Source organism: Marmota marmota, unplaced genomic scaffold (assembly GCF_001458135.2).
Source record: "Marmota marmota marmota unplaced genomic scaffold, marMar, whole genome shotgun sequence".
NCBI lineage: Eukaryota > Metazoa > Chordata > Mammalia > Rodentia > Sciuridae > Marmota > Marmota marmota.
In genome coordinates, this window is record NW_026000153.1 from 14,153,120 (window position 1) to 14,173,184 (window position 20,065).

Sequence of the window (20,065 nt, forward strand, 5' to 3'; positions counted from 1 at the left end):
GGAGCCCCTGCCACTCTCCTTCTGCCCACTTCTCTAGTGCCCCCCTGTGGCTGCTGAGGGCAGGCCCTCTGCAGAGGAGGAGAAACCAGGAAACTGGAGGACTCAGAGCTGAAGAAGGTTGAACACATACAGGTGGTGGGAGGCAGAGCCCTGGATGCAAATGCCTGACTCCTTGTAGAAACAGGTCTCTCTGAAGTTTTGAGTTTTCAGGTTGCTGTTGCTACCATGATCTTGTCCCGAGATGAAACTTCTTTATTATGGCCCAAACCACCTTCACTAACATTTGTAAGTTGACCTTTGGACAACCACCAACTGCAAATCTGATAAGCCCTGGATCTACTTTATTAAAAGCATCTGGGAATATTGGCTGCACATGACTCTACTGCAACACAAATGGATGTGAAGGAGGTGGGGGTCAGGGGCGGACAAGAAACTACCACAGGAGGAGCTCTGGAAGCAGAAGGCCTAGGTCACAGGTATAAATCAGTAGAATGGAGCTCAACCTTGAAGGAGGGATACAATGTTTGTTCTCTCAAAGGCTGACAGTAAGCACAGAAATATAGAATGAGTGTATTATTGGAATGTGTGAAAGGTTTCTACTACCCCTGAGACTGGGCAGATTAAGTCCAGGGCTTGAAGACCCACTCTGCACTATGGCCGGGCAGGAGAGGGTTGGAACATTTTTTTTTTCTCTCACATTAGCCTACCCCCCTCTTCTGAGTAACTCTGAACACCTAGTTATGTGATATTAATGTCATATGTAAAACCTCATTAAAGTTGAATCTGATATCATGTTTTCTCTGAAGAAGGACTACTTTGATTCTGTATATGATATTCAATCATGCAGTGATCTCAGGGCTTCTGTGTCTCTGTGCTCCAGAAGTACCTTCCTGTTGCCCCTATTTACAGGTACCTATGCTAATTGCTTCAAGGACATGGGTTTTCCTGCTTTGTCTATATTAAGAAAATAAAACCAAAAGGTACAAAAATCCTTAAATACCTGAGACAAGTCAGACACTTGGTAGAATGTTAAGTATTATCTTGGGACTTCAGGAATCCTTTGCTCTTTCCTTCAGAACAGTGTCAGGAAGGGTGGGGATGTGACTCAGGGATAGCTTACACAGATAGTATGCTCAAGCGCTGCATTGGGACCCAGCACCACAAAAGCAAAAAGAAAGAAATCAAAACAGTATCAGGGGAGTGAAGAGAAGGTGTGGTGTCTGAAGAATCCTAAGCATGAGATTCCCAACCACCTCCCACAGAGGATAACACACTTTGCAATACCCAACACAGAGAGCCCAGCATACCACGGCAGAGAGAGCAGGTCCCTTCCCTGCCTAACTGTGTAAAGGTGAATACTTCCTTCCATTAGTTGTGGCTTTTTAAAGTGACAAATTTGGTTGTGTGGTTTAACTGCCCTCAACTTCTCTGCTAACACCACATCCAGCCCTGCACTGCCCTAACCAATAGGGGCCTGTTTGACTCTGAGCCTTTTACACAAATCAACCACATTTGACAGAGCACAGAAACAAAAGAAGCCTGAGAAAATAACACACCACACCAGCACTATCCCCCAACTCTGTGTCCCCTACCACCAGCACTCTCCCTGTCTGCACTGCTCAAATTCAAGGCTCCCCAGATGCACTGGGGGTAGGAAGGGACTCAGGTTTGAAACCACATGAGAAGCTGCTTAATGCCCAGGCAATGATGTCAGCCCCTCAAAGCTCTCAGTGATCTAAAAAATCCTGACTTTGTGTCTGCTTTCCCAGGATAGGGAGATTTCCACCTCTCTGAACAGAGCGACTGAATATGTCTGAAAGAGCTGTGGTCAGTGCAGGATCAGGATATTTAGATATCTAAAGTAAATTTAATATTTTTTGAGTCTGGTTACTCTTATTTTATTTCCAAGTATGAACCTTGGCTTCCAAACCAACACGTTTCACAAAATCTTAAGCTGATTATAGTTTGTTGTTGTTGTTGTTGTTGTTGTGCTGGGAATTGAACTCAGGGCCTTGTGCATACAAGGCAAGCACTCTACCAACTGAACTATGTGTCCAGCCCCTTAAGCTAATTATAAACAAACTTCCCAGGATTAAATACATTGTTGTTTTAACTCTAATAACAACAACTAAAAATTACTTTAAAATGAGTCATTAAAGAAAAATAGCTTTTTAGTTAAAAAAAAATCATTTACATTTTTTCACCCACCTACCATTCACTGAACATTTCCTTTTATCTTTGCCTACAGAAATATCAGTATTATTATACTCAGTTAAAACAGATCAAAGGCATGAATTATATACTGCAAAAAGTAAAGCGTATAAACACAGGAAAAGATGTGTTATCTTTATTCATAATAGCAACAAAGTGATTTTTGAGTGGCAAGTTAATTTTTCTAATCTGTAAACTATAGGAATATAAATACACCTTCCTGGAAGAGCTCTTGAGGATCAGGGATTGCCTGGTGCATGGTAGAAGCTGCAGCAGGTTCCATCCATCCTCTCTGCAGAGAGGTAAGAGCAGAGATCTTCCTTGGTGCTTTGGCGTGTATGTGAGTACGTACTCTTTTTAGAGTTCATCACGTTACAATGCTGTTGAGGACTTTCCTGCACCAAGCAATATTAAAATATCTAATCCAGACAGCTCCAAGGAATAGGGCATCTAAGTTCATTTTATAGGAGGAAATTATGGCAGAGAGTTTTTAAGTATCTGACTTCACACAAATGCTAAATCTCAGACCCAGGAGTGATATTTAGGCCCTCTATATCTCTGGCTACAGAGTCCAAGTGTTCAGTCTCCTGGTTCTGCTGCCTCTCCATGGTTGGTGCCCCTCTCCTGGGGCTATTATGAGGATCCAGAAACATAGTACTTGTAAAAAGCTGTTACAGAACTGAGCACATACAGTGTGAGTCACATTAGATGTTTTCCTATTTTCATTGTTCTCAAATCAAGTAAACCTGAATCTATGAACCTTCAGAGCAGTATTGTGGGTGTTTCCATTTGGCTGTGGCTTCTCTTGGAGCCAGTCCCCCAGGGAAATCCCCATAACCACCATCATCGCAAGGGCAGAATTGGACATGTGGTGTTGGACTCTTGTTAACAACCTAGGCTTGAAGTCATGGCTAAGTCATCCTCTGTTTCTCACCTTGGACTTTCCATTCATTTTCATCAAAATTAAAATATGCATGTACAAAAGTAGACATTTGATATTTAAAAATTTATTGTATCTGTTGTGAAAAGAAAAGTACAGAATAAAGTAGCAAAGAGAGCTGCTTTAGAGTGTTTAGAATGGAAGACCATCTTAAAGATGGGCTCTGCTTAAAGGGCACTAAGGGCTATGACTAGAAGAGGCACTCTGTCCCCAACAAGGTTGCCATGATTTGGGATGTCTGGAGAAGTTGATGGAGAGTATGGAGACAGAGGCACTAGGGGTTGCATAGGTTGCTCTTTGTTATTACAGCATGACGTTTCTGAGTTCATGGATGAATTTGAAATCTTCTGCAATGAGGACAGAATAATACACACAAGAAATTAATGAGTCCATGCTCAGCAAGCAAGCCCAGCCAGGTCCTCAGCAGACACTTTCCGGGACAATAAACAAAAAACACAATACTATCCTGTTGTGCTGCTGTCTGTTAGGAGCTCTTCAGATTGCTGCAGACAGCTGTTCTTCTTAACAGATGGAAGGTGACGATGGCCAAGTAGACCACACTCTTGAGAAGCAGGAGGAGGAAGGTCCAGTAGGCAGAGGTGTTTGTGAGCTGCAGCCTCAGTGTATCTAAGAGAAGTCATACAATTAATTTTGCCTGTTCTTTCACATGAAAAAAACAAAAAAACCTCTTGAGGTAGGGTGCCACAGATGTTTGTCTTTGGTGACCTACACTGAAGTGACACTACCCCCACCAAACCCCAAAGGCTAACATCTACCACTTCTACCCAAAACACCAACAGCAAGGTTCAGCTTGCAAGTCAAGTCCGTTAACAGCCTCTGCCATACTCAACTTAGAACCTTCCCAATGCCAAAAAGTAAGGTTCATTTTTAATATTTGAGGTCAATAGGGGTCAAATGCATGTGTGATAACTAGGTTTTAGATTTTCTTCACCTCCAATATGTCTCTAAGTAAAAATAGTTGATCATATTCATTAACTACTAACCAAATGCCAAGCAGTATTCTGAGAGCTTTGCATGTAAAGTTTTAGTCTTTAAAAAAACCTCTGAGAGAAAGAAAAAAATAGCTTCATTCCCATCTACAAACTAATGATCTGAGAGTATGGATATAAGTAATTTTCCTGATGTTATGCTTTTATTAAGTGATAGTCCCTGATTTTGACCCCAACAATATGACTTTTAAAGAAGACATTCTTATCTACTCTGTGATTCCACATTTCCAAAGGCAAAAAACTACCTAGACATCAAAAGTTTAATCCTAAGTATAAATCTGAGTTTCTGCTTTCGAAGCATATGAGACATTGCAGGTTATGCATGGATGTAATAAGACTATTAGAGGGACTAATCAGTGGAGTTTTGTGGAATTCACCATTGTGCAACGTGGGAGATTTTGGAAAAAGAGTACACTATGAAAAATAAAAAGAAAGTTTTTGTGCAAAATTTCTGAAAATATTAGGTTGTTGGGGCACACTCATCTTTCTTTTCTGAATGTCTCTTGTTGATACTCTAATATTTGGGGGATAATGACACATGATATCCTTTGAAGTTTTACAAGAAATATATGACATCATGTAACAATTAAAGATACTGACAGTGGGCCACAGTAGTTAATCAATGAGCCACAAGGAAAAGTCTCTTTCTGTGGAAAATTCCACATACATGTTCCATCTTCATAGAATCAGACCTCAAGAATCGTTGACCCTGAGAGTACAAAGAGATCTCAAGAAATGTGTTCACATCTCTGGGCCCTTGGTCAGGTGTGGGTTCCAGCCTCTCCTTGCCTGTGTGCCAGCTAAGGTCCATTCCAAGGGATACTGGGAACAGAGATAAGGTGAGCAGGGCTGGAGCCAATGCCTTCAGCCACCTTCTGTGTGCATATGAAGGGAGAAAGGGGCCATAAACTCATACTTATTTTCAGTTTGATAAAGATAAATTTTGCTACACATTCACATTCAATGTGAGTCTGGCATAGTTATTCTCTATTGGCAGATAAGCAAAGTATTACAAAGCAAAAGTCCCTCACCCAGGTGGATACAGCTGATGGTTGTGAGAACAAGGGGAACAGTCGGGGTCTGTGGTACTCTGAGGCCCATGCACTTCCCACCCCCACCATGTGTCCGTCCTGCCTCAGGATCAAGGCTTTGGAATTTCTTGCTCTGAGACTCTATCTTAGAGGAAGAATAGAAAACTGAGTAAATCTTCATTTGAAGGCATGAGTTGAAACTCAGGGTCTGGCAGTATGGCATGTGCAAATTACATAATTAATTTTAGCTGATCATTTTCATCTGTAAAATTGGAAGAACTATCATACCACTTGATAGGAATATTATGAGGAGGCACACAGAACACAGTCCAAGAACTTCTACACAAAAAGCATTAAGTGCCACTTTACTTTATTAACACCAATCTAAAACTTTATTTTAAAAAAACTAGAAATAACATGAACCCTTAAAAAAACTAGAAATAACTTGATATCACGTTTTTCCAAATCATTTAAAATAATAAAAATCTTTTTGTTGAAATAGTTCAGAGCATGTTACTGTAACTTTCATTTAAATCATTTCCTCCCCAAATCACTAGTTGACTGTGATAATGTATTGTCTAGAAATGATGAATTAATTTAATATATCACTCAATCTATTCTATAACATCCAATCATCTGTTTTTTTCTACCTAAAACCAGGGAAGTACAAAAGGGAAAAATGCTAAAGCACGACATGATAAAAAAATACACTAAAACTTACTGATTTCATCTTTAGAGCAAGCTTCAGTCCTGGTGACACCTGGCAGAAATGAGAGCAAGTACTGGTCAATTACTCATATCCAATATTTGACAGTGGGAGCATAAGTGTTTGTATAGATAGATATAGGTTTATGCATAAATCATAAATATGTATAATCAGTTCCATGGAGAGACAGGAAGACATTAAAAATCTGAGCCCCACAATTATAGAAATAATTGGTCTCAGGCTGTAATTAAATAGATATCATTCATATATAATTTTTCTAGTCTTGAAAAAGTAGAAGTTCATGCAAGATATTTTTTTTCTCTTTTTTACCACAAATGTAATATAATGTTCAAGATAACCTACAATAGAAAGAAGCCATATTATTCCAAATCATGCATATCTTAGGACAACTGTGCAGACCTCACTTATTGCAAAAACTAAGGGTCCCAGAGGATGAAGTCTTACTTGGAAAATCTGGACCTTGCATGGCAAAGTTCTTTGCATGTTCTGCTCTATGTTCCTTTCACTGATTTAAAAGGGCTGTTAGCCACAGGGAATAGTCTAAGAATGATTCATTTCCACGACCACTTTGAGGCATTTGGATAGCCGTTTAACATGCAGGAGTATTCTTACTTTCCAAAGTCATCAATTGTGGAAACTCCTTTTAGCATTATCATATACTAAATTGCTAGATGCTTTAGAGTATGTTGTTTGTAGTTTTGTTTTATTTCATTTTTGGTTCTGTTTGCACTGCTGTAGATGGAACCAGGGCCTCTCACATCCTTGGCAAGGGATCCATCATCGGGTTATATGTTGGCCTTGTTGTTTCCTACAAACCATTTAACAATTCTTAAAAAAAAAAATAAAATCATGTGATCTTAATATTTTGTATGAAAAAAAAAACAAAGGCTGAGAAAGCTTTGGAAAAATTTCTCTCTTTTTTTTTTCCCAAAGACTAAGTCACTCTAATTAAATGGTAAAATAACAGGGCATGTGCTACCATTAAATGTAATGATATTTAAGAAGAATTTATATAATTTTACATTGATATATCATAAAAAATGTAATAACTCTTTTTCAAACAAGATTTCTAAAGCTGGGCAATGTGGCAGGCACCTGTAGTCACATCTACAGAGATTGAGTGAGGAAGGTGACAAGTTCAGGACAAGCCTGGGCAATAGTGAGGCCCAATCTCGAATATAAGAAAAATAAAAGTTTTCAAGGAAAAAGCATTAACATTTATAAAGTTCATATTTATATTTAAACATACATACCTTTATTTATAACAGGAAAGAGAATCTCTTGATCAACTCCACCTTTATTATTCTCGTGTTTGACGATACACCTGTGCTCTTTATCCATTGACTCTCCAGTCACAGTTAGCCAGCTCATCTTCATGTATGTGTCATCAGTCTTCACAGTGTTTCCCTGCTGGTCTTCCAGAATCCCATCACCATCCTTTTCTTTCCAAAATACCTTAATAACATCAGGGAAAAAGTTCTCAAGAAGACAAAGATGGGTCCCAGCCTTATGGAAATTTATTTCAGCAACCGAAGGAAGAAAAATTGTGGGCTTGGGGGAAATGTCTACATCAGAGCTTTTATCTGTGGAGAAAATGGAATATAAATAAAAAGAATTACTAGAGAAACAGAAACATTACATAGTTTGGAAAAACCTAGTGCATAGAAATAGGAAGAAGAGTTGCCATTGAATTAGTGCCCAAGCTTGTCTTTCATTCCCACCTAGGTTGTGAAGTATTTACTATTGTCCTTATTTACAGATATGGAGAGAGTTTCAAGAGATTAAGTAACTTGCCAAAATAAGAGTTATAAAATGGCAGAACCTGGAGGCAAATCTGGCCTTCCTCCTTTCTTCTCATGCTAAGAAGGGAATGACATTTAACTGTTCCTCACCAAGCTACCAACACTCATGAAACCACTTACTTTTTTTGATTTCTTGGAGTGGTGCATGTTTTCATGGCAGATGACAGGGAGGGAAAGGAGACCAGGCTGTTGTAGTGATCTGTCTGCAGATGAGTCTTTGTTACTTCTAAAGTGCTTCCCTTGCCCATCCTTTATCACTTGTGCTCATTGGCCAAGTAGCTCACATTCTCATGTATTTGGTTCTGTGCAACCTAGACTTCATTTAGCTGATTCTAGAATGCATCCTATTTATGTTATTTCTTATATGAGTAAACATCAGGATGTAGATTTTCTTTTTTCTTCTTCTTCTTCTTTTTCCCTCTTTTTGTGAACAATATGCAATAATTAGTTTTAACGAGTATAGACTTTCATTTATACTTTCAATCTATCAAGTTGATCTCTTAGTTTCAAAGACAGATCCCATGTCCAGTTCTGAAGTCCCTGGAGTTCTAGTTGATGTCTAACTAGCTACATAACATTTCACTTTCACATCTGAACTACTTCAAGTTTTGGGTTAGGCAGTATTTAAAGTTGCATCTCCAAATTATTCATACTGTCTTGAATTTAGAAGCAAAATAGCAACATTGTTGTACCTTTTATTAAACAATTTACTGCTTATTTTCAGAAATGATCTTGTGCTTAATCTTATCAACTGATGTGCTTATCTAATTTTGTTTTGCTTTAAAAAAGATTCCAAGATGTTCATTTTATTTTGGGTTTTCATTTGAAGTTCAGTGTGACTAGGAAGATACCAAGAATATTTTTCATATGTTCTTTAATATAAATTGGGAGAGTCTATACATATCTGCATATCCATATGTGCCTCTCAGTATTTTTCCCCAAATTCACATTTAATCTACATGCTATTTAACTGTTTTGAAGCTCCATTATTCTATTTATCTTAATCTGCTGAATAAGGCATGTAATGTAATTGGTATAATGTAAAATTTGTGATTCTAGAGTTTCTTGCAAATATAATGTCAAAATATCAACCAAAGCATCATGTGTTTACAATGGTATATCATGTGTGTCTGGAATGTGAATTTGTTATATAATTATTTTTAACCTATTGACTAAAATGATAGATGTTGGCTTTCTAATTGATTTTCAATTGAAACTCAAATGCTTTGCTCTTTGGGCTAGTTGAAGTGAGCATAATAATTCAAGGCCATTTCTTTCCTTTTCCTTCCTTTCTATTTCTTTTTTATTTTCAGTTCTGGAGGCTGAACCCAGGGGCACTTAATCACTGAGCCATAACCACAGCCATCCCCCCCCCCCTTCTTTTTATATTTTATTTTGAGACAGGGTTACTAAGTAGCTCAGGTCCTCACTAAGTTACTAGGACTGGCTTTAAACTCATGATCCCCAGCCTCAGCCTCCCTAGCCACTGGGATCACTCCATACCATGCCCAGATCCCCAATACTATTATTTATTTATTTATTTGAGGAGTACCAGGGATTGAACTCAGGGGCACTCAACCACTGAGCCATATCCCAGCCCTGTTTTGTATTTATTTAGAGACAGGATCTCTCTGAGTTGCTTAGTGCCTTGCTTTTGCTGAGGCTGTCTTTGAACTATTGATCCTCCTGCCTCAGCCTCCCAAGCCATTGGATTACAGGTATGTGACATCACACCCAATCTTACCTTTTATTTTAAGACAGGGTCTCAGTAGGTTGCCCAGACTGGCTCAGAACTTGGAAAAATTCTGTGTCAGCCTCTAGAATTATTGGGGTTACAAGCCTGCATGGCCATACCCAACAGGCAAATTCTATTTTTCTTCTTTTTCCAGGGCCCAGGACCAAATCCAGGGCCTTGATCAAGATAGGCAAGGGCTCTGCTGCTGACCTAAATCCCTAACCCCAGGCAATTTCTTAAGAACAATTTGGTTTCTCATTTTAGATGAAAAAGACTAAAGCTCCTGACTTTTACACAAAAGTCAGCTATAATGTCTATGTTTTTGAACATGCTGTTAATATAATTGGGTTATAATATACTTATTTTAATTTGGTTCATCTTGCTTTTAAGTGCACATAGTAAGATACTATATATTTCTCCACCACATGCTTTATTTTTAATTCAAAAAGCATAGTGTAGAAGATAAGATTGATTTTAAAATTCTATATTATAGTTACATAATTTGGGTCACTAGTCCATATCAACAAATCTAATTTTCATTTTAAGAAAACATTTGTCCATTGGAATACATCTGATTCATTATAATACAGAAATTGAAACTCAAATGTTAAACTTGAAAAATTTCTGCACAGCACCCCACCATGTATTTCCTTTTTTCTCTGGCTAAGCTTGTTTTGTTTTTTTGAGGATAAAATGAATCTCAAACTTCTGTGACATCCTCAATGTAACAGTTGACTGGGCATTAAATAGAATATTTGATTGTAATGAAAAGTACGTTTATTGTGCTTTGAAAGACATGGTCCTTTAAAACTTCCCTTATAAATGTACTTATTAAGAGCGTTTCTCATGGTCAATTTTTGTTCAAGAAGCATAAAATGGCAGCAATTCTATTTTATTTAAATGACGAATAAAAGAATTACCATATATTTAATTATTTTTAAAAATGACAAAACCTCTTCAATTATTTATATTAATTTGTACAATCATGCAATGTGAGTTAAATTGCCAACTTGTTTGTATTTGAAGATTCAGCAAGATGAATTATGTATAAATTTATCACATGTCATGTGCATTTTCTATTGAAAGTAAGATTTTGAATCTTTATTTGAGAATTTAAGTATTCTCTACTTTCTGTTTTTCCTTCATCAAATCTGGAGGTATGGTTATTTTATATTTAAATATGTATTTCAGATTTTTTATAAGTTTCAGACTGTATTTAATTGATTTTATATAGACCATTTTCTGTATGAATTTATTTTCTATATGAATCTTATTTGTCAGGAAAAAGCTTTGTATGAATGTTTCCTAACAAATAAGGGTAAAACCCTTTTTTATTGACAATAAAATACAGAATAAATAAATGTTGATGATACAGTTATTATTAAGATAAAAATTATTATTAAGATAAAAATATTAAAATTCAAAGCATGTAAAACAACAACGAAAATTTTAAGAAACATTTTACTGTAATTTTTCTTGCCAAGTGATAAAAAAAAAGCCTGCTAAAGATAAACAAGGGCTGGGGATGTGGATCCTCAGCACCACATACAAATGAAGATGTTGTGTCTGCCGAAAACTAGAAAATAATTATTTAAAAAATTCTCTCTCTTTCTCTTTAAAAAAAAAGATAAACAAGTACCTCCAGATTCAATTTTATTGTGAATAAATGTTAAGATAATCTTTTATAGGAACAGTTAGAAATATACCTGAATCGTTTTAAGAATGTCTGCTCTATAGTAAATGTTTTTTACTAAAAACAACTTTCCATCATAGAAAAGGTTCTCTCTTTCCATTTGAATCAGAAAAATTATGGACTGAACAATATGCAAACAACTCTATTCACATTATCTCTTTCAATTCCCATGTAATCTTGCTGGGTTCATACTGTTATCCCATTTTATGGTTTAGGACACTGAAACCAAAGGATGTTTCTGCATGTCCACTAAATAGTGATGAATCTGGAGTAGGTGAAGCTCCGAGTCTGCCTTGGAGCAAAGAGTTGACTCCCTTGTCTGACTCTTAGTCATGAGTAAAGGCAATGTCTCTACTCTATTGAGTCCATCGAAGGCTAATCTATAACAGTGGACATGGTCTCAGGGTCAAGTACTTGAATGATATTATTGCCAACATTGTATGTAAGTGTTTCATAGAAGTCTAAATGTACACAGAGTCAAACCTTATCAAAATATTTGCGCAATGTGTTCCCTGTTCTCTAGTATAAAACTTTCTTTTGAAATCTCTTGTAAGGTTACTACTGAAACTCTATCTCATTCTCTCTTTTTCTAAACATTCTTAGTCCTATTCCAGTTTAATCATTCCTTGCCTATCCTCTATTACCTTGGAAATAACATGCCCTCCAATACATACCTGTGACAATGAGTTTTGTTCCACCACCGAAAATTTTCCAACCAGCATCCCACAGTGTTTTCAACCATTTCAAAAATGTTAAACGAGTTTAGTGTCCTTCAAATTCTAGGGTCAACATGATGTCCTGGAATTCCTAAGAAACCAGAGACCAGGATTCTGGTCTTGGTTCATATTGCTCATAACAAGTTCTGTGACTGAGCAAAGTGACTACCTTCAAGGCGTTTGGTTATTATTATTTTATTATTATTATTATTTGGTACCAGGGATTGAACCTCCAGGTGGTTACCCACTGAGCCACAACCCAGTCCTTTTTTGTATTTTATTTAGAGACAGGATCTTGCTGAGTTGCTAAGTGCCTTGCTAATCTGCTGAGGCTGGCTTTGAACTCACTATCCTCCTGCCTCAGCCTCCTGAGTTGCTGGGATTACAGGCAAGTGCCACAGTGCCCAGAAAGATGTTTGGTTATTTATCCATTAACAATGATGAGAGTGTAAAGCAATTCAACATTACTACCAGTGCTGAAGTGAGACCAAAATGAAACAAGACATAAAAAAGCAATTGGATTAAAAATACCATAGAAGCAGAGAAGGGTTTATCATTATCAGCTTCATTGTTATCAGTAGCTATGACTGTGCTCCAAGATGGTATTGTAATTTCAAAGGACCAAGACTTGCCCTTTTCAATAAGAATTCAGCATTTGGGGTTGCAATTAGATTTAAGGCAATAAAGGAAAGGTCATTCCTCTGTCCTCAGTTTGAAGTCTACTTTGCTCCAATATACCTGGAATTGCCAAAGCCATCATCATAGGAATTGTGTATTTCTCACTCATCTCTTTTATCTTCCCCATTAAGACTATGGAAGGGAGCCCTGGCTCACGCTAGCAGGTGCAGTGAGTAAGTAAAAACTCTTCCCTTGTATCGTCCAAAATATTGGCTTTCTTCTCAACTAGCAGCACAACACATTGTGAATTCCCAGTTTTCCCCAGAATGTTCAGCTTCAAACAACCTTCCTTCAGTACATGCCAAAGTATGACTTGTAACTGCTGGTTGGGCCCTTAAAGGAAGAAGATGACCAGAGAAATGGCAGGCAGCCTGGTTCTCAAAGCCATCTTAGGTCACTATGTGATACCTGCCTGACCCATCTGCTAAGGGACCCCTTCTGTGCATAACATTAGATGTCATGAGCCCCACAGCATTGAAATAGTGATTCTTCCCTCTATTTCTTAGAATAATTGTTAATAATTGTTGAGTCAAGCACTGTGGCACATGTCTATAATACCAGAGACATGGAAAGCTGAGGCAGGAGGATCACAAGTTCAAGGCCAGCCTTAGCAACTTAGCAAGTCCCTAAGCAATTTAGAACCTGTTTTCAAGCAAAAAAATTAAAAAGGGTTGAGGATGTAGCTCAGTGTTAAAGCGCCTCTGAGTTCAATCCCTAGTATCCAGAAAAAGAAAAAATAAAGGACCATTGATTTTTCATATCTCTTCTAAAGGATTGGTGCATCGATGTCCTTTCTAATTCTAAAATGAAAAATATTGTATTTGAAAATATTGTGTGTGATTCTTTTTCCATTTACAAAATAGTATGTGTTTATTATATTTTTCTTCTACCTTTCTGCATAGTTTTACAGCTCCATCCCTTGGGGATCTACAACAATATAAATTCCTTGTTCATATCTCCCATGCAAGCTCAGGGAAGATACTCCCTCTTAGGAATTGACTGTCCACTGTGATTAATGACCACACAGGAGCAATTCCAAGAATTTTGTGCCAGAATCTGTCCTGAAACCAATATTTTGTTAGTATTTATACGAATACGTAAAAATCAGCTCAACTGACACCGGAAAGAGACAAAGCTCTAATAAAATCAGATTTTAGTAGAGTGGTATCAGGATTTTAAGAACTCAGTCCACTCTCCCTGGGCAGCTTGGGCTATACCTGTTATCTTATATGACATTTGTTGTAAAGTCTGGTTTTATCATTTCTCAGGATTTGCCAGAAGCTTTGAATCTCCTCCTTTAAAGGAGTCCATCAGTTCTTGGTCTGGAGTACAACTTAGATTTAATTAATATTTCTTTAATTTTCAAAGAGAAACAATAATAGTAATGTCATTGGAACATTTAAAATGCATATTTGCTGTGATTTATATTTGTGACTCATATGAATGGAAGGATGGGTATCTGGATTAATTATAATTTAATGTCTTTTTGAAATCTAATTCCCATTGATAGTAGACTTGATTTGTTCCAGAATATGAATACTTACTGATGATCTCTTAAGCTATTCACAGTAGAAAGATGGCAGGTTTTGATTTGAACATTCCCTTGCAGTTTCTGGAGCATTGAATATTAACCCTGTGCTGCTCATCAGAAGACCCTAACTGGTGGGCATTTTTGTAGCTATCCTGTCATGAGTGACCAGGCAGCTCTGAGTCATGCAATTGAGGAAGGAAAGTCAGTACAGCTGCAATAGCTTGTACCAGCTTCTGTATTTCTGGCAAATATAACGCAGAAATAAAATGGAATGAAATGCTATAAGAACAGCTTGCCATTCTGTACAAGGAACCTGAGAATAATATCTTGAAGCTTTAGTGAATGCCTATGCAATAGGATGTCCTAGAGCCCCGATTTTTACCACAGTTACTAATCTTATAACTAGGAAAACAAATGACCATAAGCCTCAGTGTCTTCATCTATGAAATAAGAATAACAGAATCTCTTGTCCTGGGCTGTTAAGCAAGGAGGGAAGTCCTGAAACTCTTTAATGTTATGGTACTGGGCCATTTAATCAAAGTCTTCCACCAGATACAATACAGATTGGATATTCTTCATATAAAATGCTTGGAACCAGAAATGTCAGAGATTTTTGGATTTCAGAGTTTTAGATTAGGGATGCTCAACTTGTATGTAAAACCATGAAGAGTCTTTCCCTACACCTTGGACTGAAATGGTTTGTGGAAATTGCAAATTCCAATTTTTCTCCAGGCAATGCAACCGAACTCATTGCTCCATAAACTTGTGACTATTCTTAGCCTACCTTCTAAAGGATTAGAGAAATGAGAAGATGGAATAATTTATACTCCATAGTAATGTTCTAAAATAATTACATATATTTTTACTGTCTTTAGTCATAAGATTAAAATTAAGAATTTAAATTTTGCAGATTAGTTAGAGATAGCTGAACCGTTATTTATCTCATAATATATAGAAGAAGCAATTAGTCAAAATCCATTTTAAAGACTCACTTCAAAAACCTTATACAAAAAAAAGTATCTTGAGGCAACAATATTTACACTAATAGTCTACAGACATGGTTCCCCAAATTTTAATTTCTAGCCCTAGGCTATAATTTCTGTGTTTGTGCATTCTAAATGTACACATTCAATATGCTTTCTAACAGGGAAGGGAAGAAATCATGTACAAAGTAATTTTGTTTCAATATCCAGAATCCCAAAACTATGAAATTGCTTTTCCTAACCTGAGGCCAAGAAATTGGTAGAGTCAGGAAAAGTTTATTGCATTTTTTTTCTTCTACAAAGCCTGTATCTATTTTTCATTGCTAGAGTAAAAACAGGAAAAAGGTTACTTACCAGAGGGAGAAACTACGAGCTTTGTACCTCCTCCAAATATCTTGATCCAACCTTCATTATATATCACATTGCTCACAGCTTCTACAAAAATCTCAGCCTTCTCCTATGCTTCATGACATGCCCAAGAGTTTAACATCTTTGTCCTGGAAGTTTGGTCTTCTGAGTTTCTTTCAACTCCTTGACTATAGGTTTTGTGCCGTGTGATATTTTGTAAGTTTCCTCTTACACAGACCTTGTAAACTATTTCCATTGAAGCAGGAATCTTTGGAATGCACCAAAGAAATTGTCAATGGTAAGAACAGGAAAAAAAGAGAGATGGGCCAACTGGTCCTATTTTTCTAAGTTAACAGGAATAGTATTCTGAGAATTGAGTCCTTTATTTTTAAATTTCTAGGTGTTCAGTTGTATTAAAACTGCTCAGAGATACCATCAAAGGAAAGGGACTTCTGTTCTTACAGACACCGAGGCATCTGTGCCAGCCATTGGGAACACATTTCTCAAAGGAGGAAGCTCTTTAGTAACTGAAAATGCAAATGTGAGAACTGTGATCAGGTCTCCACTTTCGGTAAAGCCACATTTACTGTGTGGAATCACATTCACTATAGGAGCAGTGCCAGGTGAGGAAATAAGTTCTGTGATGAGTTATTATTTTTCCTAGAATAAGAGAATAAAACTGTAGAATTCTATTCCCCGTGACATTAGAGATTTCTTACTTAAACTACACTAGAAATTCCAGTTCTCTGATATGTTGAAAGAAGAAGTCTCTTTGGCAGCACTTTTGTAATCTTATGTCTTTTTATCTCAGAGTGGGAATAAAGAAATTGCCAGAATCAGCCAATTCCTCATCCCACTGCAGATGAACAGTTTAGCTGCAAGAACCAAGAACAGGCTGTGATGGCCTCCATGTTCACTCCAGGCCCAAATCAACCTGGCCTAAGTTCTATGAGCACATATGCCATCTGCCAACAAGGGTGAGGGATGAATGTGGTCATGGAGGAAAACTGTCCATTGACAGCCACTTACAGCCACCAACCCAATTGGTGAGAACAGGAGCCTAGATGAAAATTGTGTCTGAAAGTGTTTTTAAATTTCAATTGAAGCGGTAGCACGCTCGCCTGGTGTGCGTGCGGCCCAGGTTCGATCCTCAGCACCACATACAAACAAATATGTTGTGTCCGCCGGAAAAAAAAAAAATTAAAATTCTTTGGGCTGGGGATGTGGCTAAAAATGTGGCATTTATACACAATGGAGTATTACTCTGCATTAAAAAATGACAAAATCATAGAATTTACAGGGAAATGGATGGCATTAGAGCAGATTATGCTAAGTGAAGCTAGCCAATCCCTAAAAAATAAATGCCAAATGTCTTCTTTGATATAAGGAGAGTAACTAAGAACAGAGTATGGTCGAAGAGCATGAGAAGAAGATTAACATTAAATAGGGATGAGAGATGGGTGGGAAAGGGAAAGAGAAGGGACATTGCATGGAAATGGAAGGAGACCCTCAGAGTTATACAAAAGTAGATACAAGAGGAAGTGAGGGGAAAGGGAAAAATAATACAAGGGGGACAAATGAATGTCAGTAGAGGGGGCAGAGAGAGAAGAGGCGAGGGGAGGGGAGGGGAGGGGGGATAGTAGAGGATAGGAAAGGCAGCAGAACACAACAGACACTAGTATGGCAATATGTAAATCAATGGATGTGTAACTGATGTGATTCTGCAATCTGTATATGGGGTAAAAATGGGAGCTCATAACCCACTTGAATCAAAGTGTGAAATATGATATATCAAGAACTATGTAATGTTTTGAACAGCCAACAATAAAAAATTAAAAAAAAAAAAAAATTCTTTGGGCTGGGGATGTGGCTCAAGCGGTAGCGCACTCGCCTGACATGTGTGCGGCCCGGGTTCGATCCTCAGCACCACACACAAACAAAGATGTTGTGTCTGCCGCAAACTAAAAAAATAAATATTAAAAAAAAATTAAAAAAAAAAAAGAAAGGCTTGACCCCGGGAGAAACCCTCAAAAAATAAATTTCAATTGATTGGTTGATTTACTATATCGCTTTCTAAATTCTATTTTTTTATTACTTGGAGCTATCCATTACCCTTTCCATCTTGGGCACTCACACACAATGCCCACTCAACCCTTTTAGCTTTTATTTTATTTACTAATCAGAAGCTTTTTTTTTTCAGTATTGTCTGCATTTCCAGATTCATGAAGGATCTCAGAAATAAAATGCAAAATAATGAGTACTGTATTATGAAATCTTTTATTTTACAAAACTTATAAGAAGATATATGAGAACTCTAGGAAGAACACAGTTTCGGACGGCCTACAATAAAACGATAATACAAGGAGAAACTTATTAATGATGAAGAAACTATTATAAAGAAGCCAATACCTGTCGTGCATGTGTCAAAAATTTGCTCCCAAAATGTAGGCTCTCACTTCACCTCATTGATTGTTTCTTTTGCTGAGAAAAAGCTTTTTAGTTTAGAGTCCATCCCATGTATTAATTCTTGATTTTATTTCTTTTGCTTTAGGAGTCATTAAGGAAGTCGGGGCCTAATCTGACATGATAAAGACTTAGGCTTACTTTTTCCTCTATTAGATTCAGGGTCTCTGGCATAATTCCTAGGTCCTTGATCCACTTTGAGTTGAGTTTTGTATGCTAAGAGCAGAAGTTTCTAAACATATTTGCATACCTCTACCAGTCATAACATCAAGTATTCATTTTATATTATTTTCTTTATAAATTATAGAACTATATTAATTCATCAGTTTTTCAATATGTTACATTATAAAATATACAGCTAAATCTATGAGCTAAGGCGAATAAACAGAGAAGTACTAATATTACCCCTTTTTGCTCCAATGGTTCATGGTTCATGGGCCAGGGTTTGTGAATTGCATTCTGGAGACTGCTTGTGCAGGCAGCTGTCTTCTCACTAGTACCTTGGGAGAAAATCAGCCCAGGAGTGAATGATTTGGTAAAAATGTACCTTTACCAAACTTAAATTTAATACATTTTCCTGAAAAGTAGCAACCGGGATCATTATACTCAGAATGTTCAACTTGAAGAAAACATCAAATGCAGCAGAAGACAAGAACCAAAGCATTACAGATATTCAAAGAGAGATGAAAGATACCTCAATCAATAAATAAAACTCCTTGGAAGCTAAACTAACACCATACATGAGTCAAAGATGACTTATCATCTATAGCATATCCCATGTGAGTTTTGTGTTAGAGGATAGAAGACAGCCATACATAATAGGCTAATCAGGCTTTGGTTCCATAGTGCTACAGTGTTAAACATAAACATTAAAGCTAGACTATAACAGATTCCACTTAAAAATACATTGTACCTTGTACTTCAAAAACCCTGATTTTCTGGATTCTTTCAGCATGAAATCACCTTGGCTAATACATATGAGGTACAGATATGCAAGAGGACATAAAAGTGGCAGACACAAAAATCAATAAACTGTGACTTTACAGTTAAAAAAGAAGATGCCAATACCTCCTAAATCCACTTCTAAATTGACTGCAATTCCAGTCAGAATCACTAAAACATTTTGTTTCTTCTAGAAAATGAGGATTAGTAATGAGCTTAATAAATTGATTAAATATCTATAAGGACATAGAAAGATGAGGGAATGGAAAAAGAAAAGAAAAAAGCAATAAATAGACATTTGGGATAATAGATGTTAATACTTATTACAAAGCTACTGACATAATGATGTAAGAATAATGAAGCAGATAAAAAACAGAAAACTTCCAGAAAAGTGTTCCAAGTATGTTGGTATGTGAAATAATAACACAACATTTTTAAACTGCAAGAATTTGATAGATTGCTTAAAAACTGGAATTGGACAAGGATTAATGTTAGACAGATAAAAATCTCTCTCTACCTCCTACCATATAAGATAAACCCTAAACAGATTAAAATGACAAAGACACAACTGCCTGTATTTCAGAGGTTGTAGGAGTGTAATTAGATCCACTGGTGAGAGGAGCATTGGCTGGGAATGGGGCAGGAGAAGTATCAATTAATACACTAGGTGTTAAGAAGTAAGTATGTTTAAATGTTTTTAAAATAAATGTTTTTTAAAAAATAAACAAGGAGGACTTACTGAAGGCTTTTCAGAAGATATAGACACGATCAGCTCTGTGCTTTAGAAAGATAAATTTATTTGTGGAAATCAAAGGGAACTGGGCAGGGGAGTAGTTCAGGTGATAACAGCCGTGTCTCACACATGATCACAAACCAACCAGAGGCAACTGAGAACTTGTGTTTCCGCTGTGATCAAGGAGTGTACAGAGTGGCCAGTGTGCAATGCAAATGAATATATGTAATGTGTTTTGAAGATTCTTGTGAAAGAATTCAAATTATTAGCATCTTAGAGGTTGAAAGTGAAGGAAAAGATGCTTTAAACTGAAGGGAATTGATAGATTCAGGGCCTGGTGCTTCCACTCCTGGTGATGTGTGTGACCTTGATACAATTTACAGAGCCTTAGTCTCTTCATCTGTAAGATGGAGATGAAGAGACCCATTTCTCATGAATCCATAAGGTTCAAATGAAATAATGTATATAGACTAGAGATTGGGACATAATAGATACTCAAATATGGACTATTTTCTCTGATCA

The 20,065-nt window shown here is 36.9% G+C and overlaps 1 protein-coding gene and 1 gene segment (V, D, J or C); both read right to left on the reverse strand.

Moving 5' to 3' along the window:
- The window catches only part of LOC107146051, a 170,313-nt gene that overhangs the window by 92,762 nt on the left and 57,486 nt on the right, over nucleotides 1-20,065 (reverse strand).
- LOC107146186 overlaps nucleotides 3,199-20,065 on the reverse strand; it is a 35,679-nt gene continuing 18,812 nt past the window's right edge. Inside the window, exons 3-6 of the mRNA XM_048786474.1 lie at nucleotides 11,824-11,872; nucleotides 7,173-7,374; nucleotides 5,914-5,952; nucleotides 3,199-3,778 (exon numbers count right to left, since the gene is read on the reverse strand). Coding sequence (XP_048642431.1) covers nucleotides 3,636-3,778; nucleotides 5,914-5,952; nucleotides 7,173-7,374; nucleotides 11,824-11,872 — 433 coding nt within the window. The 3' untranslated portion in view covers nucleotides 3,199-3,635. The remainder of the gene's footprint in view (nucleotides 3,779-5,913; nucleotides 5,953-7,172; nucleotides 7,375-11,823; nucleotides 11,873-20,065) is intronic.